Source organism: Eubalaena glacialis, chromosome 5, assembly GCF_028564815.1.
Source record: "Eubalaena glacialis isolate mEubGla1 chromosome 5, mEubGla1.1.hap2.+ XY, whole genome shotgun sequence".
In the NCBI taxonomy this organism is placed as follows: domain Eukaryota; kingdom Metazoa; phylum Chordata; class Mammalia; order Artiodactyla; family Balaenidae; genus Eubalaena; species Eubalaena glacialis.
Window position 1 is genome coordinate 94,775,709 of NC_083720.1, and position 26,621 is coordinate 94,802,329.

The window sequence follows — 26,621 nt, forward strand, 5'->3', positions numbered from 1 at the left end:
TGGTTATGGGGCTTCTTTTTTTGGGGTGACGAAGATGTTCCAGAATTAGTGGTGATGGTTGCACAACTTTGTAAATATATGAAAGCAACTGAATTGTATACTTTGAAATGGTAAATATTAGGGTGTGTGAGTTATATCTCAATATTTAAAAAGAAGCTATTGAAGAGGCTTAATCCAGGATGAAGGGTAGCTGCATTTGATAAGACAAGATTTACATTTTGGGAATGGATTAGGGATTAGCAGTTAGGGCCTTAAGAGAAAATGCAGAGACCCCAGCAAGGAGCCTTTTGCAACAGTCCAGAGAAGGAGACAGAGTTAAAATCTACCAGATTTTCTAATAGGCTGGATTTTAGGGCTGAGGGAGAGAGAACGCAAGGATATCTCCTACTTGTCAAGATAGTCTTGACAGATTCCAAGCGCTGTAATTTGGGTTTTTACCTGAAATAGGTCTTAAAAAATGGTACTCATAATTTAAAAAAAATTAACTTACAGTGATAAAATTCTATATCAGCTTTAATTGTTCTAAATAAATATGATATACTTGTCTTTATGATATTGATAATGAGAATATGATCTTTGAAAAATATTAACATATAATTTGTACGAGCTTGCAAGAGCCTGTTAAACATACTTGCATTATGAGCTCCTCCCCAAGATACTATTTGAAATCCACCTGGATTCATGGCACTTTATATTGTGATTCTTTGATGATCTCATTAACTTTAGTCCCAAGAAGACTCCTGTGTCACATCCAGGCCAATGGCTTTATGAAGAAAAGAAGCCAAGTGAAACAGATCTGCTCTGCAATGATGGTCCACTTCTTCACGAAAACGTACGCAAAGGAGTTAGCGACTTCTGCAGCTGGGCTGCTAAGTTTGTAAGTTACTGGTAATACAAGTCGAGCTCAAAGTTGTTTTTGTTAAAAAACAGTGTTTGGATATAATCTAAGTCAAATAAGCAAAGTCGTAAAGGAATCTTTTGACTCTCCCACTGTTTAAAATAGAAATGTTTTTTGTAGGTGAAATTTCTGGAAAGTTTGCAAGCTTACAGCCAATGTTTGAATGTTTATTGTTTATATGTACATTGCTGTTGTTTCAAATATATATTTTTTAATTTTTAAATTTTTTTATTATTTTCTTCATTAGCTTTTTATTTTGGAATTGTTTTAGGTTTACAGAAAAGTTTCAAAAATAGTAAGAAATTTCCCATATATCTCATGCCCAGTTCCTCCTATTAATAACATCTCTCATGTTAATAATTAGTATGGTACACTTGAAAAAATTAATGTGCCATTATCAATACATTTTTTTAAAATTTTATTTATATTTTTATACAGTAGGTTCTTATTAGTCATCCATTTTATACACATCAGTGTACACATGTCAATCCCAATCGCCCAATTCATCACACCACCACCCCCACCCCCCTGCCGCTTTCCCCCCTTGGTGTCCATACGTTTGTTCTCTACATCTGTGTATCACTTTCTGCCCTGCAAACCAGTTCATCTGTACCATTATTTTAGGTTCCACATATATGCGTTAATATACGATATTTGTTTTTCTGACTTACTTCACTCTGTATGACAGTCTCTAGATCCATCCACGTCTCTACAAATGACCCAATTTCGTTCCTTTTTACGGCTGAGCAATATTCCATTGTATATATGTACCACAACTTCTTTATCCGTTCGTCTGTCGATGGGCATTTAGGTTGCTTCCATGACCTGGCCATTGTAAATAGTGCTGCAATGAACATTGGGGTGCATGTGTCTTTTTCAATTATGGTTTTCTCTGGGTGTATGCCCAGTAGTGGGATTGCTGGATCATATGGTAATTCTATTTTTAGTTTTTTAAGGAACCTCCATACTGTTCTCCATAGTGGCTGTATCAATTTACATTCTCACCAACAGTGCAAGAGGGTTCCCTTTTCTCCACACCCTCTCCAGCATTTGTTGTTTGTAGATTTTCTGATGATGCCCATTCTAACTGGTATGAGGTGATACCTCATTGTAGTTTTGATTTGCATTTCTCTAATAATTAGTGATGTTGAGCAGCTTTTCATGTGCTTCTTGGCCATCCGTATGTCTTCTTTGGAGAAATGTCTACTTAGGTCTTCTGCCCATTTTTGGATTGGGTTGTTTGTTTTTGTAATATTGAGCTGCATGAGCTGTTTATATATTTTGGAGATTAATCCTTTGTCCGTTGATTCATTTGCACATATTTTCTCCCATTCTGAGGGTTGTCTTTTCGTCTTGTTTATAGTTTCCTTTGCTGTGCAAAAACTTTTAAGTTTCATTAGGTTCCATTCGTTTATTTTTGTTTTTATTTCCATTACTCTAGGAGGTGGATCAAAAAAGATATTGCTGTGATTTATGTCAAAGAGTGTTCTTCCTATGTTTTCCTCTGAGAGTTTTATAGTGTCCGGTCTTACATTTAGGTCTCTAGTCCATTTTGAGTTTATTTTTGTGTATGGTGTTAGGGAGTGTTCTAATTTCATTCTTTTACATGTAGCTGTCCAGTTTTCCCAGCACCACTTATTGAAGAGACTGTCTTTTCTCCATTGTATATCCTTGCCTCCTTTGTCATAGATTAGTTGACCATAGGTGCGTGGGTTTATCTCTGGGCTTTCTATCTTGTTCCTTTTATCTGTATTTCTGTTTTTGTGCCAGTACCCTATTGTCTTGATTACTGTAGCTTTGTAGTATAGTCTGAAGTCAGGGAGTCTGATTCCTCCAGCTCCGTTTTTTTCCCTCGAGACTGCTTTGGCTATTCGGGGGCTTTTGTGTCTCCGTAAAATTTTAAGATTTTTTGTACTAGTTCCGTAAAAAATGCCATTGGTAATTTGATAGAGATTTCATTGAATCTGTAGATTGCTTTGGGTAGTACAGTCATTTTCACAATATTGATTCTTCCAATCCAAGAACATGGTGTATCTCTCCATCTGTTGGTATCATCTTTAATTTCTTTCATCAGTGTCTTATAGTTTTCTGCATACAGGTCTTTTGTCTCCCTAGGTAGGTTTATTCCTAGGTATTTTATTCTTTTTGTTGCAATGGTAAATGGGAGAGTTTCCTTAATTTCTCTTTCAGATTTTTCATCATTATTGTATAGGAATGCAAGAGATTTCTGTGCATTAATTTTGTATCCTGCAACTTTACCAAATTCATTGATTAGCTCTAGTAGTTTTCTGGTGGCATCTTTAGGATTCTCTATGTATAGTATCATGTCATCTGCAAACAGTGACAGTTTTACCTCTTCTTTTCCAATTTGTATTCCTTTTATTTCTTTTTCTTCTCTGATTGCTGTGGCTAGGACTTCCAAAACTATGTTGAATAATAGTGGTGAGAGTGGACATCCTTGTCTCGTTCCTGATCTTAGAGGAAATGCTTTCAGTTTTTCACCATTGAGAATGATGTTTGCTGTGGGTTTGTCGTATATGGCCTTTATTATGTTGAGGTAGGTTCCCTCTCTGCCCACTTTCTGGAGAGTTTTTATCATAAATGGGTGTTGAATTTTGTCAAAAGCTTTTTCTGCATCTATTGAGATGATCATATGGTTTTTATTCTTCAACTTGATAATATGGTGTATCACATTGATTGATTTGCGCATATTGAAGAATCCTTGCATCCTTGGGGTAAATCCCACTTGATCATGGTGTATGATCCTTTTAATGTGCTGTTGGATTCTGTTTGCTAGTATTTTGTTGAGGATTTTTGCATCTATGTTCATGAGTGATATTGGCCTATAATTTTGTTTTTTTGTAGTATCTTTGGTTTTGGTATTAGGGAGATGGTGGCCTCATAGAATGAGTTTGGGAGTGTTCCTTCCTCTGCAATTTTTTGGAAGAGTTTGAGAAGGATGGGTTTTAGCTCTTCTCTAAATTTTTGATAGACTTCACCTGTGAAGCCATCTGGTTCTGGACTTTTGTTTGTTGGAAGCTTTTTAATCACAGTTTCAGTTTCATTCATTGTGATTGGTCTGTTCATATTTGTTTCTTCCTGGTTCAATCTTGGAAGGTTATATCTTTCTAAGAATTTGTCCATTTCTTCCAGGTTGTCCATTTTATTGGCATAGAGTTGCTTGTAGTAGTCTCTTAGGATGCTTTGTATTTCTGCGGTGTCTGTTGTAACTTCTCCTTTTTCATTTCTAATTTTATTGATTTGAGTTCTCTCCCTCTTTTTCTTGATGAATCTGGCTAATGGTTTATCAATTTTGTTTATCTTCTCAAAGAACCAGCTTTTAGTTTTATTGATCCTTGCTATTGTTTTCTTTGTTTCTATTTCATTTATTTCTGCTCTGATCTTGATGATTTGTTTCCTTCTACTAACTTTGGGTTTTGTTTGTTCTTCTTTCTCTAGTTCCTTTAGGTGTAAGGTTAGATTGTTTGAGATTTTTCTTGTTTCTTGAGGTAGGCTTGTATAGCTATAAACTTCCCTCTTAGAACTGCATCCCATAGGTTTTGGATCGTTATGTTTTCATTGTCATTTGTCTCTAGGTATTTTTTGATTTTCTCTTTGATTTCTTCAGTGATCTCTTGGTTATTTAGTAATGTATTGTTTAACCTCCATGTGTTTTTGTTTTTTACGTTTTTTTCCCTGTAATTCATTTCTAATCTCATAGCGTTGTGGTCAGAATAGATGCTTGATATGATTTCAATTTTCTTAAATTTACCGAGGCTTGATTTGTGACCCAAGATGTGATCTATCCTGGAGAATGTTCCATGCGCACTTGAGAAGAAAGCGTAATCTGCTGTTTTTGGATGGAATGTCCTATAAATATCAATTAAATCTATCTGGTCTATTGTGTCATTTAAAGCTTTTGTTTCCTTATTAATTTTCTTTTTGGATGATCTGTCCATTGGTGTAAGTGAGGTGTTAAAGGCCCCCACTATTATTGTGTTACTATCGATTTCCTCTTTTATAGCTGTTAGGAGTTGCCTTATGTTTTGAGGTGCTCCTATGTTGGGTGCATATATATTTATAATTGTTATATCTTCTTCTTGGATTGATTCCTTGATCATTATGTAGTGTCCTTCCTTGTCTCTTGTAACATTCTTTATTTTAAAGTCTATTTTATCTGATATGAGTATTACTACTCCAACTTTCTTTTGATTTCCATTTGCATGGAATATCTTTTTCCATCCCCTCACTTTCAGTCTGTATGTCCCTAGGTCTGAAGTGGGTCTCTTGTAGACAGCATATGTATGGGTCTTGTTTTTGTATCCATTCAGCAAGCCTGTGTCTTTTGGTTGGAGCATTTAATCCATTCACGTTTAAGGTAATTATCGATATATATGTTCCTATTACTATCTTCTTAATTGTTTTGGGTTTGTTTTTGTAAGTCCTTTTCTTCTCTTGTGTTTCCCACTTATAGAAGTTCCTTTAGCATTTGTTGTAGAGCTGGTTTGGTGGTGCTGAATTCTCTTAGCTTTTGCTTGTCTGTAAAACTTTTGATTTCTCCATTGAATCTGAATGAGATCCTTGCTGGGTAGAGTAATCTTGGTTGTAGGTTCTTCCCTTTCATCACTTTAAATATGTCATGCCACTCCCTTCTGGCTTGTAGAGTTTCTGCTGAGAAATCAGCTGTTAACCTTATGGGAGTTCCCTTGTATGTTATTTGTCATTTTTCCCTTGCTGCTTTCAATAATTTTTCTTTGTCTTTAATTTTTGCCAATTTGATTATTATGTGTCTCGGCATGTTTCTCCTTGGGTTTATCCTGTATGGGACTCTCTGTGCTTCCTGGACTTGGGTGGCTATTTCCTTTCCCATGTTAGGGAAGTTTTCTACTATAATCTCTTGAAATATTTTCTTGGGTCCTTTCTCTCTCTCTTCTCCTTCTGGGACCCCTATCATGCGAATGTTTTTGCATTTAATGTTGTCCCAGAGGTCTCTTAGGCTGTCTTCATTTCTTTTCATTCTTTTTTCTTTATTCTGTTCCACGGCAGTGAATTCCACCATTCTGTCTTCCAGGTCACTTATCCGTTCTTCTGCCTCAGTTATTCTGCTATTGATTCCTTCTAGTGTAGTTTTCATTTCAGTTATTGTATTGTTCATCTCTGTTTGCCGCAGACCGGCTGCAGAAAGCTGAGAGTTCCTGGCGGTGAGGGGTAAGGAACTGAGAAACACAAGTATGGGATCAGAAGGGCCAAGACAACTGATGGTTGCAAGGCCAGTTTATTCAAAGAACATGATCACATATATAGGTTAGTTAAGGAACAGAAAGAAGGCAATAAATCAGTAAACCTTGTTTTCCACATGATCCTGTTGCCACCTGACTATGCGTCAGCATGCCCAATGGGCCATTCTTTGGAGTTACAGACCTTCCCTTCAGGGCAGCACGTCCTTCTTCTGGGGAACAACCAGGGGCTCTTTAGCCGGAGCAGACTCCTGGGATTAACCAGGGGCTCTTTGGCCAGAGCAGACTCCTGGAACGAAACTGGCCTCCAGCCATTTTCCTTTTTTACGCTCAAAACCACAGAGTCAGGAGTGCATACCAAGAAAGAGACAAGCAGTTCTCCGGAAAGCAGAAAGCTGATTAAGCTTACAGCTTGGGGGCTGCCACATTTCCCCCTTTTTTATTATTTTTTAAAGCTTGATAATGTAGCTTTAAGCCATGAACATCCTGACGCAAGACAGCAAGGCGCCCTGTCACAAATCTGATAATACAGGGCAATAAACTAATCACCAGTAAAAGTAGCACACCAATTGATATCAGGCCCGAAAGCCCTCCATGAATCCATTGCATCGGATTTAACCATTGTAGTTGATCTAATAGTCCTTGAATCAAATTTTGGGGTCCATCTTCGTCCAGGTGGGCCTCTTGAATGGCTTGTATTTCGGCATTTAACTTTTGAATATCAAAGCTAATGTGTCCATCAGACCATACACTTAATATATGCATTTTGATTTTCTCCCAATCCCATTGTGAATTATTATATAGATGTTGAGTTACACAGATCCAAGTATATTTAGCATGACAAATCAAACGCATTTTTAGCTTTAAAGCCATAACTTGATCCCCTAATCCTATTAAAACATTTTTTAATTCATCTACTTCCGTCTTTAGTTGGGTATCAATATGACTTTGTAGGGTTAACGCTACACTAGTATTTTTAGATAATTGATTAACATAATGAGCTTGGTGAATGGTCTGTGAAAGAGCAACCCCAGCAGTAACCGCAGTAGCAGTTAAAGCTGCCAAAGCAAGAATTGCACATATCAGAACGCCAATAAATCTCTTTGGTCGTTTTAACGCTTCAGTCAATTCCAGCCAGGCTTGCATGCCAGTATTATGATACCATGGTTCAGACAAATTTACAGGTAACATTATATAAGAAGGTTGTTTCATAATCATAACAGATGCGGTTCCTTTAACGGGCAGAATACAACTACTAAAGATACAGTTAATACAAGTAATATTATAACCTATAGGATTCATAGTATATTCTACAATTAAATCTCCAATCAACAAGGCATAAGGAGGAGCGACACAAGTAATCACCGGTCTATAAGAAAAGGATAAAGCAAGTTTCCAAAATTCCCATTGCTTATAAAAAACAAGGCTGTTACTATTAGCAGGGACAGAAGAAACTAATATAGTGCCATTATCATAATCCAAAGTACACCAAACAGAGGCTTTAGTCCAAGTATCATTACAAACAGGAAAATCAGACTGGGGGAATTCAGAAGCCATAAAAGCAGGGAATCGTAGTCCTTCGACAGTCTTTACGACAGTAATCTGATGTCCAGCTAACAAAGTCCCTTGATTGCCCATAGTAATTTCAACACACAAATAATGTCCAGTATCTTTAATCCTCAAGCGATATATGCATAGAGAATGATCCAACGGAGTATTAGAAGCAAACTTAGTTACTCTAGCATTCATGTGAAGGGGAACATTATCCTTATACCAAAATACAAAGGTGGATAAATCTCCTCGTTTAGAAACTGTTTGCTTACAGGGAAGACAAATATTAGATCCCACAGCTTTATAGTTTTTATGTAAGCGAGTAGAGAACTGAGAATTCACCGTGGTTTGATAAGAAATAGCATGTTCTAAAGCAACAGCCTTAACACAACCCGAATTGGCACTCATAGGACTTAAACGAACAGGGGGAGTATTGAACCAATTAGAATAATTAACAGAAGTATTAGTAATAGGCAAATTTCCCAGCACTCTTCCAAAAGTAGAATCATTATAAAAAATCGGAAGGTCAGCTTCAGACCAAGTAACAGGTTGTAGCAAAGGAGGATCGGGTACATAAGCCCAATAGGAGTTAGCCTCTATAGGTGGGGCTGCCAACACAGCGATCATAGCTAGAAAAAGGGTGAGAGGAGAACGAGGATGAGCGCCCTCTTCCATAATTCTTCGTGCCTGAAACACTAAGCATTGCAATTGATACCAAGTATTCTGACTCTGATCTCCTCTCGCCTCCCTGACAATTCGTCTCCTATGCTGTTGAAGAAAGCGTCGCCGCATTCTCCTCATCCGTCGGGGGAACCGGTTGGGCTGTGTTGCGCCCGTTTGCGAGAGCCTCAGGCGACGCATTCTCCGAGTCAGGGCGTTCATTGGCATGGTAATGTCGAACCAAGCGCTCCGGTAGCCACCGAGGAGAGTCTGCTTCCCTAGGAAAAACACAAACATGGCCCCGTCCCCATACTAAAACAGGGTCTGGTCCATGCCAAAGGTTAGTCATAGGATCTTTCCATCTAACAAGCGCCTTTTCCGGAGGGGTTCCAGAAAGACCTGTAAACAATCGTTCATAAGGCGTGTGGCCAAATGCATCCAAAGTTAAAAAATTTAAAATAAATAAAGCATGATTTAGCATAATCTGAGGGGATCTATCATATTCCCCCTTTTTTATTTTTTGTAATGTAATTTTTAATTGTTGGTTGGCACGTTCTACAATACCTTGGCCCTGAGGATTGTAGGGAATGCCGGTTTTATGCGAAATATGGAAAGTTGCACAAAAATTAGCAAAAGCTTTACTCGTATATCCTGGAGCATTATCTGTTTTTAAAGCTTTAGGAATTCCCATAGATGCAAAACAATGAAACAAATGAGTAATTACATATTTAGTAGATTCTCCAGCCAAAGGCGTAGCACATATAAAATTAGAGTAAGTATCAACAGTTACATGAACAAATTGTAACTTACCAAAAGAGGGTATATGAGTAACATCCATTTGCCAAAGATGATGAGGGAGTAAACCCCGAGGATTGACTCCAAAATGTGAAACAGGAAGGTGGGGTAAGCATTTAGAGCAAGACTTAACAATGTATCGAGCTGTTTCTCTGGAAATAGAAAACTGCTTTTGAAGCATAGCAGCAGATTGATGATGTAAATTATGTGATTGTGTAGCAAGATCCTGAGGTTGAGATAAACTTAAGGCTATAGTCTTTGTATTTTCATCAGCCAATTGATTTCCCAAAGACAATGGGCCAGGGAGGCCTGAATGGGCTCGAATATGTAATATGGCTACAGGAAAGTCATGCTGACGAATAACCTTTTGTAATTGGTGGAAAGTTTGAAACAATTGAGAATCAACTGTACTTCCAATAATAGCGGTTTCTATGTTACGTAAAATAGTAACCAAATAATGGCTATCCGTATAGAGATTAAAAGAACAATGTGAAAAGATTTGAAAAGCTAAGGAAATCGCATGTAATTCAACTCGTTGGGCAGAGGTAAGATCTGTTTGTTCTTTATGAATTAAGTCATCAGAAATAACCACGGCAACGCCATTAGTAGAACCGTCAGTAAAAACATTTGGAGCATTAAGAATAGGAGTTGAACATATAGTTTTAGGAAAAATAAATAGATGCTGTGTGGCAAAATGAAGAAGTTTATTAGAAGGGTAATGATTATCAATAGTTCCTGAATATCCAGCAAAAGCAAGAGCCCAAAAATCAGAGGCAAACAAAAGCCAAGAATACTGATATGCAGTATAAGGTATAATAATTGAATTTGGCTCATATCCAACCAACTGGATATTTCTTCTGCGACCTAATTGAATAAGGGTTGCTACTAATTCATAATAAGGTGTAATGACTTTATTAGGTGCATTTTTCATATGAATCCATTCAAGAATTCCTGTTTCTTGCCATAATAAGGCGGTAGGAGTATGTGCAGTAGCACAGATTATTAACAGTATAGGTAAAGAAGGCTCAACTCTAGTTAGCTGAGCAGATTGTATCGCTTTGTTTACAAGCTTAAGTGCTTGCTGAGCATCAGAAGTTAAAATACGAGGGGAAGAAGGATCAGGATTTCCTTTTAGGATATTAAAAAGAGGTTGTAATTGACCTGTAGTTAATTTTAATGAAGGTCGTAGCCAATTAATATCTCCTAATAACTTTTGGAAATCATTTAAAGTTTTAAGAACGTCAGTTCTTATTTCTATCTTTTGAGGTGTAATATTACAATTTGTGATATACTTACCAAGATAGGAGAAGGGTGGGTTCATCTGTACTTTATCAGCAGCAATGACTAATCCTGATCGAGATAAATAACTTTGAAGGGAATTATAGGCCTTAAGTAGAATATGTTTATCAGAATAAGCAAGTAATAAATCATCCATATAATGAATAAAATATATCTGAGGGAACTGTTTACGAACAGGTGAAATAACTTGAGCTACAAACTGTTGACATAAAGTAGGACTGTTAGCCATACCCTGAGGCAGCATTTTCCATTGATAGCGTTGCATAGGTTCTATAAAATTTAAAGAGGGTATGCTAAAAGCAAATCGTAATTTATCAGCTGGAAAAAGAGGAATAGTAAAGAAACAATCCTTAAGATCAATAATAATAATCATATAATTCTTAGGGATAGCTGCAGGAGAAGGCAAACCTGGTTGTAGAGCTCCCATAATTACCATAGTTTGATTAACAGCACGCAAATCCTGCAATAAACGATACTTTCCTGATTTTTTCTTAATAACAAATATAGGAGTATTCCAAGGGCTATTGGACTTTTCTAGTCTGCCCAAAGCAAGCTGTTCATTAATTATATTATGGGCAGCCATTAATTTCTCCTTAGTAAGGGGCCATTGGTCCACCCAGACAGGATTATCAGAAATCCAAGTTATAGGGTCAGCATGTGGTGGAGGAGAATCCAAGGCCCCTAGGAAAAACCCAAGCCTGTTTTATCCCGTTTGTTATTAATCTGTAAGGGTAATTTATCTCCCTGTTGATTTTTTCCTAAACCATTCCTAGGATCATATCCTTGATTTAACAACATATTAGTTACAGTAGGGTTGGGGCTAAGCAACAAGATTCCCATTTGTTGTAATATATCTCTTCCCCAAAGGTTAACCGGCAATCCAGGCAACACGTAGGGTTTAAATATTCCTTGATTACCTTCAGCATCCTGCCAATGCAAGTATTGCGAGCTTTGTTGTGGAGAGTTAGATTGACCAATACCTTGTAACTGTGTAATTGTTTGGTGCACGGGCCAATTTTATGGCCAATGTATAAATGAAATAACAGAAACGTCAGCACCAGTATCCAATAACCCAGAGAAAGGCCTTCCATTTTTTTTTTTTTTATAGTTTTGTTTTGTTTTTTAATTTTCATTTATTTATTTATTTGGCTGCATTGGGTCTTCGTTGCTGTGCGCAGGCTTTCTCTAGTTGCGGCGAGCAGGGGCCACTCTTTGTTGCAGTGCGCGGGCTTCTCATTGCGGTGACTTCTCTTGTTGCGGAGCACAGGCTTTAGGCCCCGGGCTTCAGTAGTTGTGGCACACAGGTTTCAGTAGTTGTGGCTCGCTGGCTCTAGAGCGCAGCCTCAGTAGTTGTGGCGCACGGGCTTAGTTGCTCCTCGGCATGTGGGATCTTCCCGGACCAGGGTTCAAACCCGTGTCCCCTGCATTGGCAGGCGGATTCTTAACCACTGCGCCACCAGGCAAGCCCCTTCCATTTATTTTTAATACCAACTGTGGTCTTTCCCTACCAATTTGTTGAATCCAATAAACTGCATCAGAGGAACCGAAAGCTCCGGTTCCTCTTTTGTTATGTTGTAAAATTTTTCCTTCCGGTATGTATGGAATTAATAAAAGCTGAGCTATTCGCATACCAGGTGTGATAAGAAAAAATTCTTTTGATGTTTGAACCATAACTTTTAATTCCCCTTCATAGTCCGCATCAATTACCCCAGGAATAACAGTTAAGCCTTTCATAGACATACTGCTTCTTCCAAGGATTATACCAACTGTTCCCTGGGGAAGAGGCCCAAAAGTTCCCGTAGGAAGAGCCTGTGGTCCCATATCAGAGGTTAATAAGAATTGGGTGGAGGCACAGAGGTCCAGTCCTGCACTGTTTGGCGTGGCCCTTTGAAGGGCGGAGATTCCATTCCCTGAGGAACAAAGGGCTGGGCTGGAGATGGTGGAGCAGGTTGTGGGGGGATTATTGACATTGCTCCAATTGTTTGATGGGGCCGGAGCAGGCCCCTCCGGAAGTTTCCCGACAAGGGAGTTCCATCTTTATGAGTCATGGAACGACATTCTTTAGCCCAATGCCGTCCTCTTTGGCATCGGGGACAAACTGTGGGGGGAGGAGGTTTAGCTTGAGATACTGAATTTGTGACAGGCATACCAGAATTATCAGCAGTACAACTTTTTGCAAAATGGCCTGGCTTCCCACATTTAAAACAGTTTTTGTTTTTAGCATTAGGTCCAAATCCGGCCTTAGTTAGGGCTGCAGCTATAGCTGCTCCCTGTAAGTAAGATGACCCAATATCAGAGCAAACTCGAATATAATCCTCTAAATTTCCTTTCTTTTTCCATGGACGTATGGCTGCTTGACAAATATTATTAGCATTCTCAAAAGCCAATTGTTTGACAATAATTGCTCCAGAAGGACCATCAGAAATAATTCTACTGACTGCCTGTAATAATCTATCCACAAAATCAGCATAAGGTTCATCTGCCCCTTGCCTTATTTTTGCAAGGTCTTCAGTCCTAGCAGAGGCAGGCAAATGTTTCCATGCATGGAGAGCTATATGATTAACCTGGGCATAGGCCACAAAAGGAAAAGCTAATTGATCCTGTAGAGATTGATATTTGCCCTCTCCAATTAACATTTCATAATTTACTGGCACGTTATGTGTAGTATTTCTTTCAGCTTGCTCAGCAGCTTTTTCATAATATTCTGATTTCCAAAGTAAATAATCGCCACCAGTGAGACAATCACGAGCAATAGATTTCCAGTCTGCCGGAGGCAAAGCCTCTGTCGCAATAGTATCCAGCATAGTAACAGTGAAAGGGGCTATAGGCCCATATTGTGCACAAGCTGTTTTCAAATCTTTTAAAACCTTAAAAGAGAGAGGCTGATATTCCCGATTATTTTGTTGTGGATTTTGAGGATTGGGTCGTTCCACCACCGGGCAGCAGAACAAAGGATCCTCCCCTCTATTAAGAGCTCCCCGTACTGCTTGTTGTAAAGGACTAAGTTTAGAAGGGATAGGGACAGAGACATGTAATTGCTGTAACTGAGGAAGAATATTTTCATCAGGATATTTCTCAGCCTCATACTTAGCTTCTTCATCCGCTAGATCAAAAGAAAAATCATCATCATCAAGTGAATTAACAGTCTTTACTCTCGGTGGCAAAGGAGGAGCAGTAGCTACTGCAGCAATATGTTCTACAGATTTTGCTGTTAATTTTGAAACTGAATCATAAATTGGATTAAAGCAATCTCTTATTAAATTCCATAAGCTAAAGGTGGAAACTGCAACAGAAGATGGTCCATGTGCTTCATGATATTTGGATAACTCATCTCCTACACGATTCCAAATTGCTAAGTCCACCGATCCTCCTTCAGGAAACCAAGGACAAGCATCATATACTAACTGCAAAAATTCCAGAAGTTGTGAGGTAGTTACCTTAATTCCACGAGCTTTTAACATTGAAAGCAGAACCTGAGCAAATAAATCACGCTCCTTAGAGCCTTTTTGTCCCATATTATTTTACTTCTGACTCTTTCTCGAGTTACCGTCCTAAAATTAAAATTCTTTTCTTTTTGTGGCCACACTATCTCACTCGAGAGTTCTACTTACCTGAAATCTTCCAAAATGCCTCACGCACTCAGGTCCCTGTTCGGGCGCCACTTGCCGCAGACAGGCTGCAGAAAGCTGAGAGTTCCTGGCGGTGAGGGGTAAGGAACTGAGAAACACAAGTATGGGATCAGAAGGGCCAAGACAACTGATGGTTGCAAGGCCAGTTTATTCAAAGAACATGATCACATATATAGGTTAGTTAAGGAACAGAAAGAAGGCAATAAATCAGTAAACCTTGTTTTCCACATGATCCTGTTGCCACCTGACTATGCGTCAGCATGCCCAATGGGCCATTCTTTGGAGTTACAGACCTTCCCTTCAGGGCAGCACGTCCTTCTTCTGGGGAACAACCAGGGGCTCTTTAGCCAGAGCAGACTCCTGGGATTAACCAGGGGCTCTTTGGCCAGAGCAGACTCCTGGAACGAAACTGGCCTCCAGCCATTTTCCTTTTTTACGCTCAAAACCACAGAGTCAGGAGTGCATACCAAGAAAGAGACAAGCAGTTCTCCGGAAAGCAGAAAGCTGATTAAGCTTACAGCTTGGGGGCTGCCACATCTGTTTGTTTGTTCTTTAATTCTTCTAGGTCTTTGTTAAACATTTCTTGCATCTTCTCGATCTTTGCCTCCATTCTTTTTCCGAGGTGCTGCATCATCTTCAGTATCATTATTCTGAATTCTTTTTTTGGAAGGTTGCCTATCTCCACTTCATTTATTTGTTTTTCTGGGGTTTTATCTTGTTCCTTCATCTGGTACATAGCCCTCTGCCTTTTCATCTTGTCTATCTTTCTGTGAATGTGGTTTTTGTTCCAAAGGCTGCAGGATTGTAGTTCTTCTTGCTTCTGCTGTCTGCCATCTCATATATATATATTTTTTTAAAACATCTTTATTGAAGTATAATTGCTCTACAATGGTGTGCTAGCTTCTGCTCTACAACAAAGTGAATCAGCTACACATATACACATGTTGCCATATCTCCTCCCTCCTGCATCTCCCTCCCTCCCACCCTCCCCACCCCACCCCTCCAGGTGGTCACAAAGCACCGAGCTGATCTCCCTGTGCTATGCGGCTGCTTCCCACTAGCTATCTATTTTACATTTGGTAGTGTATACATGTCCATGACACTCTCTCACCCTGTCACATCTCACCCCTCCCCCTCCCCATATCCTCAAGTCCATTCTCCAGTAGGTCTGTGTCTTTATTCCCATCTTGCCACTAGGTTCTTCATGACCTCTTTTTTTTTTTTTCCCTTAGATTCCATATATATGTGTTAGCATACTGTATTTGTTTTTCTCTTTCTGACTTACTTCACTCTGTATGACAGACTCTAACTCCATCCACCTCATTACAAACACCTCCATTTCATTTCTTTTTATGGCTGAGTAATATTCCATTGTATATATGTGCCACATCTTCTTTATCCATTCATCCGATGATGGACACCTAGGTTGCTTCCATGTCCTGGCTATTGTAAACAGAGCTGCAATGAATATTTTGGTACATGACTCTTTCTGAATTATGGTTTTCTCAGGGTATATGCCCAGTAGTGGGATTGCTGGGTCATATGGTAGTTCTATTTTTAGTTTTTTAAGGAACCTCCATACTGTTCTCCATAGTGGCTGTATCAATTTACATTCCCACCAACAGTGCAAGAGTGTTCCCTTTTCTCCACACCCTCTCCAGCATTTATTGTTTCTAGATTTTTTGATGATGGCCATTCTGACCGGTGTGAGATGATACCTCATTGTAGTTTTGATTTGCATTTCTCTAATGATTAATGATGTTGAGCATTCTTTCATGTGTCTGTTGGCAATCTGTATCTCTTCTTTGGAGAAATGTCTCTTTAGGTCTTCTGCCCATTTTTGGATTGGGTTGTTTGTTTTTTTGTTATTGAGCTGCATGAGCTGCTTGTAAATCTTGGAGATTAATCCTTTGTCCGTTGCTTCATTTGCAAATATTTTCTCCCATTCTGAGGGTTGTCTTTTGGTCTTGTTTATGGTTTCCTTTGCTGTGCAAAAGCTTTTAAGTTTCATTAGGTCCCATTTGTTTATTTGTGTTTTTATTTCCATTTCTCTAGGATCTGGGTCAAAAAGGATCTTGCTGTGACTTATGTCATACAGTGTTCTGCCTATGTTTTCCTCTAAGAGTTTGATAGTGTCTGGCCTTACACTTAGGTCTTTAATCCATTTTGAGTTTATTTTTGTGTATGGTGTTAGGGAGTGTTCTAATTTCATACTTTTACATGTACCTGTCCAATTTTCCCAGCACCACTTATTGAAGAGGCTGTCTTTTCTCCACTGTATATGCTTGCCTCCTTTATCAAAGATAAGGTGACCATATGTGCGTGGGCTTATCTCTGGGCTTTCTATCCTGTTCCATTGATCTATATTTCTGTTTTTGTGCCAGTACCAAACTGTCTTGATTACTGTAGCTTTGTAATATAGTCTGAAGTCAGGGAGCCTGATTCCTCCAGCTCCATTTTTCGTTCTCAAGATTGCTTTGGCTATTCGGGGTCTTTTGTGTTTCCATACAAATTGTGAAATTTTTTGTTCTAGTTCTGTGAAAAATGCCAGTGGTAGTTTGATAGGGATTGCATTGAATCTGTAGATTGCTTTGGGTAGCAGAGTCATTTTCACAATGTTTATTCTTCCAATCCAAGAACATGGTATATCTCTCCATCTATTTGTATCATCTTTAATTTCTTTCATCAGTGTCCTATAATTTTCTGCATACAGGTCTTTTGTCTCCTTAGGTAGGTTTATTCCTAGGTATTTTATTCTTTTTGTTGCAATGGTAAACGGGAGTGTTTTCTTAATTTCACTTTCAGATTTTTCATCATTAGTATACAGGAATGCAAGAGATTTCTGTGCATTAATTTTGTATCCTGCTACTTTACCAAATTCATTGATTAGCTCTAGTAGTTTTCTGGTAGCATCTTTTGGATTCTCTATGTATAGTATCATGTCATCTGCAAACAGTGACAGCTTTACTTCTTCTTTTCCGATTTGGATTCCTTTTATTTCTTTTTCGTCTCTGATTGCTGTGGCTAACACTTCCAAAACTATGTTGAATAATAGTGGTGAGAGTGGGCAACCTTGTCTTGTTCCTGATCTTAGTGGAAATGGTTTCAGTTTTTCACCATTGAGGACAATGTTGGCCGTGGGTTTGTCATATACGGCCCTTATTATGTTGAGGAAAGTTCCCTCTATGCCTACTTTCTGCAGGACTTTTATCATAAATGGGTGTTGAATTTTGTCGAAAGCCTTCTCTGCATCTATTGAGATGATCATATGGTTTTTCTCCTTCAATTTGTTAATATGATGTATCACGTTGATTGATTTGCGTATATTGAAGAATCCTTGCATTCCTGGAATAAACCCCACTTGATCATGGTGTATGATCCTTTTAATGTGCTGTTGGATTCTGTTTGCTAGTATTTTGTTGAGGATTTTTGCATCTATGTTCATCAGTGATATTGGCCTGTAGTTTTCTTTCTTTGTGACATCTTTGCCTGGTTTTGGTATCAGGGTGATGGTGGCCTCGTAGAATGAGTTTGGGAGTGTTCCTCCCTCTGCAATATTTTGGAAGAGTTTGAGAAGGATAGGTGTTAGCTCTTCTCTAAATGTTTGATAGAATTCGCCTGTGAAGCCATCTGGTCCTGGGCTTTTGTGTGTTGGAAGATTTTTAACCACAGTTTCAATTTCAGTGCTTGTGATTGGTCTGTTCATATTTTCTATTTCTTCCTGGTTCAGTCTCGGCAGGTTGTGCATTTCTAAGAATCTGTCCATTTCTTCCAGGTTGTCCATTTTATTGGCATAGAGTTGCTTGTAGTAATCTCTTACGATCGTTTGTATTTCTGCAGTGTCAGTGGTTACTTCTCATTTTTCATTTCTAATTCTATTAATTTGAGTCTTCTCCTTTTTTCTCTTGATGAGTCTGGCTAATGGTTTATCAATTTTGTTTATCTTCTCAAAGAACCAGCTTTTAGTTTCATTGATTTTTGCTATTGTTTCCTTCATTTCTTTTTCATTTATTTCTGATCTGATCTTTATGATTTCTTTCCTTCTGCTAGCTTTGGGGTTTTTTTGTTCTTCTTTCTCTAATTGCTTCAGGTGCAAGGTTAGGTTGTTTATTCGAGATGTTTCCTGTTTCTTGATGTAGGCTTGTATTGCTATAAACTTCCCTCTTAGAACTGCTTTTGCTGCATCCCATAGGTTTTGGATCGTCGTGTCTCCATTGTCATTTGTTTCTAGGTATTTTTTGATTTCCCCTTTGATTTCTTCAGTGATCACTTCGTTATTAAGTAGTGTATTGTGTAGCCTCCATGTGTTTGTATTTTTTACAGATCTTTTCCTGTAATTGATATCTAGTCTCATAGCGTTGTGGTCGGAAAAGATACTTGATACGATTTCAATTTTTTTAAATTTACCAAGGCTTGATTTGTGACCCAAGATATGATCTATCCTGGAGAATGTTCCATGAGCACTTGAGAAAAATGTGTATTCTGTTGTTTTTGGGTGGAATGTCCTATAAATATCAATTAAGTCCATCTTGTTTAATGTATCATTTAAAGCTTGTGTTTCCTTATTTATTTTCATTTTGGATGATCTGTCCATTGCTGAAAGTGGGGTGTTAAAGTCCCCTACTATGATTGTGTTACTGTCGATTTCCCCTTTTATGGCTGTTAGTATTTGCCTTATGTATTGAGGTGCTCCTATGTTGGGTGCATAAATATTTACAATTGTTATACCTTCCTCTTGGATCGATCCCTTGATCATTATGTAGTGTCCGTCTTTGTCTCTTGTAATTGTCTTTATTTTAAAGTCTATTTTGTCTGATATGAGAATTGCTACTCCAGCTTTCTTTTGATTTCCATTTGCATGGAATATCTTTTTCCATCCCCTCACTTTCAGTCTGTATGTGTCTCTAGGTCTGAAGTGGGTCTCTTGTAGACAGCATATATATGGGTCTTGTTTTTGTATCCATTCAGCCAGTCTGTGTCTTTTGGTGGGAGCATTTAATCCATTTACATTTAAGGTAATTATCGATATGTATGTTCCTATTCCCATTTTCTTAAATGTTTTGGGTTTGTTATTGTAGGTGTTTTCCTTCTCTTGTGTTTCTTGCCTAGAGAAGTTCCTTTAGCATTTGTTGTAAAGCTGGTTTGGTAGTGCTGAACTCTCTTAGCTTTTGCTTGTCTGTAAAGGTTTTAATTTCTCCATCAAATCTGAATGAGATCCTTGCTGGGTAGAGTAATCTTGGTTGTAGGTTTTTCTCCTTCATCACTTTAAGTATATCCTGCCACTCCCTTCTGGCTTGCAGCGTTTCTGCTGAAAGATCAGCTGTTAACCTTATGGGGATGCCCTTGTGTGTTATCTGTTGTTTTTCCCTTGCTGCTTTTAATATGTTTTCTTTATATTTAATTTTTGATAGTTTGATTAATATGTGTCTTGGTGTGTTTCTCCTTGGATTTATCCTGTATGGGACTCTCTGTGCTTCCAGGACTTGATTAACTATTTCCTTTCCCATATTAGGGAAGTTTTCAACTATAATCTCTTCAAATATTTTCTCAGTCCCTTTCTTTTTCTCTTCTTCTTGTGGGACCCCTATAATTCGAATGTTGGTGCGTTTAATGTTGTCCCAGAGGTCTCTGAGACTGTCCTCAGTTCTTTTCATTCTTTTTTCTTTATTCTGCTCTGCAGTAGTTATTTCCACCATTTTATCTTCCAGGTCACTTATCCGTTCTTCTGCCTCAGTTATTCTGCTATTGATCCCATCTAGAGTATTTTTAATTTCATTTATTGTGCTTGTCATCGTTTCTTGGTTCCTCTTTAGTTCTTCTACGTCCTTGTTAAATGTTTCTTGCATTTTGTCTATTCTATTTCCAAGACTTTGGATCATCCTTACTATCATTATTCTGAATTCTTTTTCAGGTAGACTACCTATTTCCTCTTCATTTGTTAGGTCTGGTGTGTTTTGACCCTGCTCCTTCATCTGCTGTGTGTTTTTCTGTCTTCTCATTTTGCTTATCTTACTGTGTTTGGGGTCTCCTTTTCACAGGCTGCAGGTTCGTAGTTCCCGTTGTTTTTGGTATCTGTCCCCAGTGGCTAAGGTTGGTTCAGTGGGTTGTGTAGGTTTCCTGGTGGAGGGAACTAGTGCCTGTGTTCTGGTGGATGAGGCTGGATGTTGTCTTTCTGGTGGGTTCGTCCACGTCTGGTGGTGTGTTTTGGGGTGTCTGTGGCCTTATTATGATTTTAGGCAGCCTCTCTGTTAATGGATGGGGCTGTGTTCCTCTCTTGCTAGTTGTTTGGCATAGGGTGTCCAGCACTGTAGCTTGCTGGTCGTTGAGTGAAGCTTGGTCTTGATGTTGAGATGGAGATCTGTGAGAGATTTCTGCCATTTGGTATTATGTGGAGCTGGGAGGTCTCTTGTGGACCAGTGTCCTGAAGTTGGCTCTCCCACCTCAGAGGCACAGCCCTGATGCCTGGCTGGAGCACCAAGAGCCTTTCATCCACACGGCTCAGAATAAAAGGGAGAAAAAATGGAAAGAAAGAAAAAAAGAGGATAAAATAAAATAAAATAAAGCAATTATAATAAAAAATAAGAAAAAAAATTATTAAGAGTAAATTTATTAAGAAAAAAATTTTTTTTTAATTTTTAAAAATAGATTTATTAATTTTTTATACTAAAAATAAAAAAATTATTTAGAAAAAATTTATTAAGAAAAAAAATTTTTTAAAATAAAAAATATGAAAAAACTTATTAAAAATTTTTTTAAAAATAGAAAATAAGGAAAAAATTATTAAGAAAACATTTATTAGGGAAAAAAAAAATTTTAAGCCAAAAAAAAAAAAAAAAAAAAAAAAAACGGACGGACCTAACCCTAGGACTAACGGTGAGAGCAAAGCTATACAGACAAAATCTCACCCAGAAGCATACACATCTACACTCACAAAAAAAAGGAAAAGGGGAAAAGTTAATATATCCTGCTCCCAAAGTCCATCTCCTAAATTTGGGATGATTCGTTGTCTATTCAGGTATTCAACAGATGCAGGCACATCAAGTTGTTTGTGGAGCTTTCATCCGCTGCTTCTGAGGCTGCTGGGAGAGATTTCCCTTTCTCTTCTTTGTTCGTACAGCTCCCGGGGTTCAGCTTTGGATTTGGACCCGCCTCTGCATGTAGGTCCCCTGAGGGCATCTGTTCCCCGCCCAGACAGAACGGGGTTAAAGGAGCAGCTGATTCGGGGGCTCTGGCTCAGTCAGGCCGGGGGGAGGGAGCGGTACGGAGGAGGCGGGGCGAGCCTGCGGCGGCAGAAGCCGGCGTGACGTTGCAGCAGCCTGAGGCGCGCCGTGCGCTCTCCCGGGGAAGTTGTCCTCGGATTACGGGAGCCTGGCCGTGGCGGGCTGCACAGGCTCCCGGGAGGGGCGGTGTGGAGAATGACCTGTGCTTGCCCACAGGCTGTTTGGTGGCGGCAGCAGCAGCCTTAGCGTCTCATGCCCGTCTCTGGGGTCCGCGCTGATAGCCGCGGCTCGCGCCCGTCTCTGGAGTTCGTTTAAGTGGCGCTCTGAATCCCCTCTCCTTGCACGCCGCGAAACAAAGAGGCAAGAAGAAGTCTCCTGCCTCTTCGGCAGCTGCAGACTTTTTCTCGTCCACCCTCCCGGCTAGTTGTGGTGCGCTAGACCCTTCGGGCTGTGTTCACGCAGCCAACCCCAGTCCTCTCCCTGGGATCCGGACCGAAGCCCGCGCCTCAGCTCCCAGCCCCCGCCCGCCCCGGCGGCTGAGCAGACAAGCCTCTCGGGCTGGTGAGTGCTGGTCGGCACCGCTCCTCTGTGCGGGAATCTCCGCTTTGCCCTCCGCACCAATGTGTCTGCGCTCTCCTCCGTGGCTCCGAAGCTTCCCCCCTCTGCTACCCGCAGTCTCTGCCCACGAAGGGGCTTCCTAGTGTGTGGAAACCTTTCCTCCTTCACGGCTCCCTCCCACTGGTGCAGGTCCCGTCCCTATTCTTTTGTCTCTGTTATTTCTTTTTTCTTTTGCCCTACCCAAGTACGTGGGGATTTTCTTGCCTTTTGGGAGGTCTGACGTCTTCTGCCAGCGTTCAGTGGGTGTTCTGTAGGAGCAGTTCCACGTGTAGATGTATTTCTCATGTATCTGTGGGGAGGAAGGTGATCTCCGCGTCTTACTCTTCCGCCATCTTGCCCCTCCCTCCTCTCATATATTTTTTAAAGTGGCTCTCTGCACCCAACTTTATTGAGATACAGTTGACATATAACATTGTGTAAGTTTAAGGTATACAATGTGATCATTTGATACGTGTATATAGCGCAAAATGATTACCATGGTCTGGTTAGTTAACAAATCCATCACTTCACATAATTACCTCTGTTTGTGTGAGGTGAGAACATGTAAGATCTACTCTCTTAGCAACTTTCAAGTATATAATACAGCTTTGTTAACTAGAGTCACTATGCTGTACAGTAGATTCCCCAGAACTTACTCATCTTATAACTGGAAATTTGTACCCTTTGGGCAACATCTCCCCATTTCCCCCACCCCATTGTTTCATATTTTAATCTTATATTTCAATGTTAGGACCTTCTTTTCTCTCTGTCCTTACCTCCTTCTTCAATTCATTTTTCTCAGTTATATTTATCTGTAAGTACTTGGAAAGCTGTGCTTGACTACAGTTGTTATGAAAAGTATTTGACATGAAGAGACTTTTGACTCAGTTATCAAGTTCTTTTCTTGCCCTCCTTCTAAGAACCTTTTTAGTTACCTATTCCTGTCCCTGAGTCCCTGTAGATGTCTAGTTTCCTGATTTTTTTTCCTGGATTTAAGACTTTCTAGAATTTTCAATCCCCCTCCCCCCATTTTTTGAGTTTATTAGTCAGTTTTAGTCAATATATTATTTTGGACTATTTCTTTGGCAAGTGATATAATTCAGATTAGATTAAGTGAGAAAAGGGAATCATCCAGAAGTATTCAGAGCTTCAGGCACAGCTGGATCTGGGTGCTAAAATGTTTTTAGGTGCTCTCCCTATCACTTAGCTACTCTCCTCTGACTACATGTTCCTGTAGTCTTTCCCTAAGAGATACCAAAAGTATTCACTAAATTTTCCAAGCTTATATCCCACCAGGCAACAACCTAATGTGGGAAAAGAGCAACCTTTTTCCCATAGGGAAAAATCCAGGGCTTACTCTCACCAGACTAACCTGGGTCACACCTGTGCCTGAATTATCCACTATGAGTAAGGAGATGGAATATGCTCATTGACTGGTCTAGGTCACACGTCCAACCCTGAGGCCAAGAGGTGGGCATGTCCAGCCCATTTGCAACAGATTGACTGAAAGTGGTGGAAGGAGGCTCCCCAGAGGGTGACTGGAGTAGGCATGCTGGACAGGGTAGGTGATGCCCACTCTACCACTGCTTGTCTACAAGCTGACTGGATGGGATTGCCTGAGTCCCAGCCCTTCCACTTCTCCCATTCCTACTGCTGGAGACTATTCCTCTTTTGAGGCAGGAAGTGTAAGGAACCCTAGGATAATAGTTTAGTTCCTCTGGTAACCAGCCTTATTTTCAGTCCCTTATGACCAAGGTCCCATAACTGTCATACTACTTTGGTCCCGATCACATCACCCTGTGGTATTTTCTCCATAGCACTGGTTTATACTTTCCTTCCATGTTTTTTTTTTTTTTTTTTTTACCTCATTGATTCTGCTTGCTCTAGTTTATACCCCTGACTCGATTTAATGACCGCTGTCTATAAATTTCACTCCAACATCAGCTTCAGTTGCTAATGACCTCATTCTCTATATTCCCCAACTTATATATTCCAAAGTAGGATTGTGTTGAGCCTGTAGAGCAGGAAAAAATAATTTTCCTTTTATTCTTCTAAGTTTTCTCTGGGATCTCTATAACTAAAAACAGATTAACAAGAGAAAAACAAACAGAAGTTTATTAAGAAGTATACCTCATGTATACATGGGAGATACCCAGGGAAAAATGACTAACTCTCCTAGGTGGCTTAGAATTCAGGCTCAAATACCAACTTCCACCAAAGACAAAGAGAGAAAGGTGTGGGGAGTCAGTAATGGGGAGGTGACCAGGAAGAAATAGGAGAACAAGAGTATGGTTTATTATGCAGATTTAAGTGGGTGCCTTTTCCTTTGCTAAGAGTGTCTTATGATTTAAAGTCTTCCTTCTCTTCCTAGAATGGAGAGGGAGACAGCCTTACAAGTGGAGATTTTTTTAATAAGTGTAAATTTCACTTAAAGGGTGACTTCTACTCCGTTTCTAGATCGTTTCCTGTGTTGTCTGCTGTTTCTCAAAATCATCAGCTCAAAATAAGCCTTAAGCCAGAGGCATATTTTGGGGTGCTATATTCTACTATCCTTCAAATCTAAGTTATCTTTCAGCCATATCATAGATCCACGGTCAGCCTACAGATTAGGGGCTCTTAATGTGCCCATCTGTACTCCTGCCAGCTATGGCTGGGGGAGGGGAGGCGGGTTTGTTCTGTGCACAAAACATGGCTGACTAAAAGGAGCCCATGGCTTCAGTAGGAGCCCCGAACAGGGCAGCTTCCCGTATAAGGGGCTGTGGGCAGAACACACACTAACATTTCTAGACATGTCTGGAAAATACCTCTAAAGATGTTACTACTATAAAGTGTTGGAGATGTTTGCTTTTGATCAAACAGACTGAATTTTCCTCAGCACCACTATCTCCCTCAGGACTCACTGCTTCCTGTAGGTCCTATGTTGTCTCTTAATGCACTGACAAAGCTCTCCAGACCCCAAATACTTCTTGTCTCCTATAAACGGTGACTGAGCACTTTCTACCTCTCCTTTAAACTACCTCTCTCTTCTCCGGCCATGGTCGAATACCTCCTGTAGATTAAAGAAGGAAGAAGGAGCGTTTCACCATTTGTCCTTGACTCATGCCCTGTGCTATTCTTCCAGGGGGGCCTGAACATTGATGAGGAGTTCATCCTGAGACAGTTTAACATTGACTATCAGAGCAAACCAAGCTATAATGTGCTCCATACAATGAGACCCAACCAGGTTCCTCTGGAGCTAAAGAAAAGGATTGGGCTAAATCAACTGCAGGAGCCACAGTTTTTCCAGAAACTACACTATGAGCAGAGACTTCAGAAACCACAGGTAACTGCAAAAAGGGAGAAGACTGAGAATCAAAGGAAGTTAAATTGTATTAAAATATTAAATGTTCTTGACTTCTGGGACTTCAGAAGGCACTGACCTTTTTCAGTAAAATTCTTGAAATTTTTTTGATGTTTAATATTTGTAAAAAATACAATAAATAAACAAACATTTGTTAAATGGATGAATATTTAATACATCTTAAAAAGTCGGTTATACAAACAAGGCAGGCCATTCAGCATTATTGTTAATATCTGAACAGTCATTATTTCTCTCTTTATGTGCTTTATATGTTGAGACAACCTCTTTGTGTGCTTTATATGTTGAAATCTATCTCTTTATGTGTTTTACATGTTGCAATTCTAATAGTCAGTAGAAATATACATGAATGTTTATTACTGCAAGAGTAAAATGCTGCAGTTAACAATTGTGAACACTGTGTATGTCCAAAGAATTCTTGAATTTTTTTGGCGGTCTTTTTGACCACAGACCATCATTCTTGACCACATGCTTGCCTGATAATTAACAAATCGCTCAGTTTCCCAGCACCAATTTCCTGTGAAGGCAGAACAAGAAAGCAGAGAGGAGAAAAAACAAGCTATGTTCTAAAGGGAAGTACTATGGGCCCCTAAGTACTTTTCTACACAATGTGTTAGTGCAAATATATATACACAAGTCAAATTGTGCCAGTCCAACAACAGATTTACGTGCCTAATCGGGGGTTGGGAGCGGGGAGATTATAGAGTTAGTTTCTCTGGAAGCGAAGATAATAATTTCCCTCTGTCTTTTACACATAATCTTTGATACTATATTTCCAATATTTTTGACATACTTTGTCCTTTCATAATTGAACATGATCAGCTGACCTATTTTTACATTCATGATGTTTTCCATCTTTGACTCTGTTGCATAAAGTTTATGAAAGCTATGCATTCCATCACTAGTTCAGCACTTTAAATTTTCCATTCTCCTCTCATCTTTCTAAAGGGTAAAATGCAGAATGATGCTGGACAGGCAAATTATATCCGTGTGGTTCAGGCACATGGGGCCTGAACCACTGCTTGTTCTGAATCTGGGCTGAATGAAATTGCTCAATTCTCTGTATTTACAAATAACTGCACAAATGCTGCTTTATAAAGCATGGTGGTTATTGCCAAAATCGAACTTTTGACTGGCCGATGGAGGATCTCTATGCAAAAGTTCAAATAGATTTCCACAGAGTATCATTTTCCTTCCACCTGAAGGACTTCCTTTAATATGTCTAGTGTAGATCTGCTGGCGATGAATTCTTCCAGCTTTTCTATGTCTGAAGATATCCTTGTTCTTCCTTCATTTTTAAAGATATTTTTGTGGGTATAGAACTCTAGGTTCAAAGTTTTTTGTTTGTTTGTTTTTAGTCCTTTAAAAACGTTGCTC

The 26,621-nt window shown here is 39.4% G+C and overlaps 1 protein-coding gene across 2 annotated transcripts in view; it reads left to right on the plus strand.

Annotated features, from left to right (window-relative positions):
- The window catches only part of FAM47E (family with sequence similarity 47 member E), a 47,054-nt gene that overhangs the window by 13,067 nt on the left and 7,366 nt on the right, over positions 1-26,621 (plus strand). Inside the window, exons 4-5 of one of the 2 annotated variants that reach the window (XM_061191500.1) lie at positions 727-832; positions 25,008-25,208. In XM_061191500.1, coding sequence (XP_061047483.1) covers positions 727-832; positions 25,008-25,208 — 307 coding nt within the window. Of the gene's footprint in view, positions 1-726; positions 878-25,007; positions 25,209-26,621 lie in introns of both variants that reach the window. The other variant, XM_061191502.1, reaches the window with a different exon arrangement.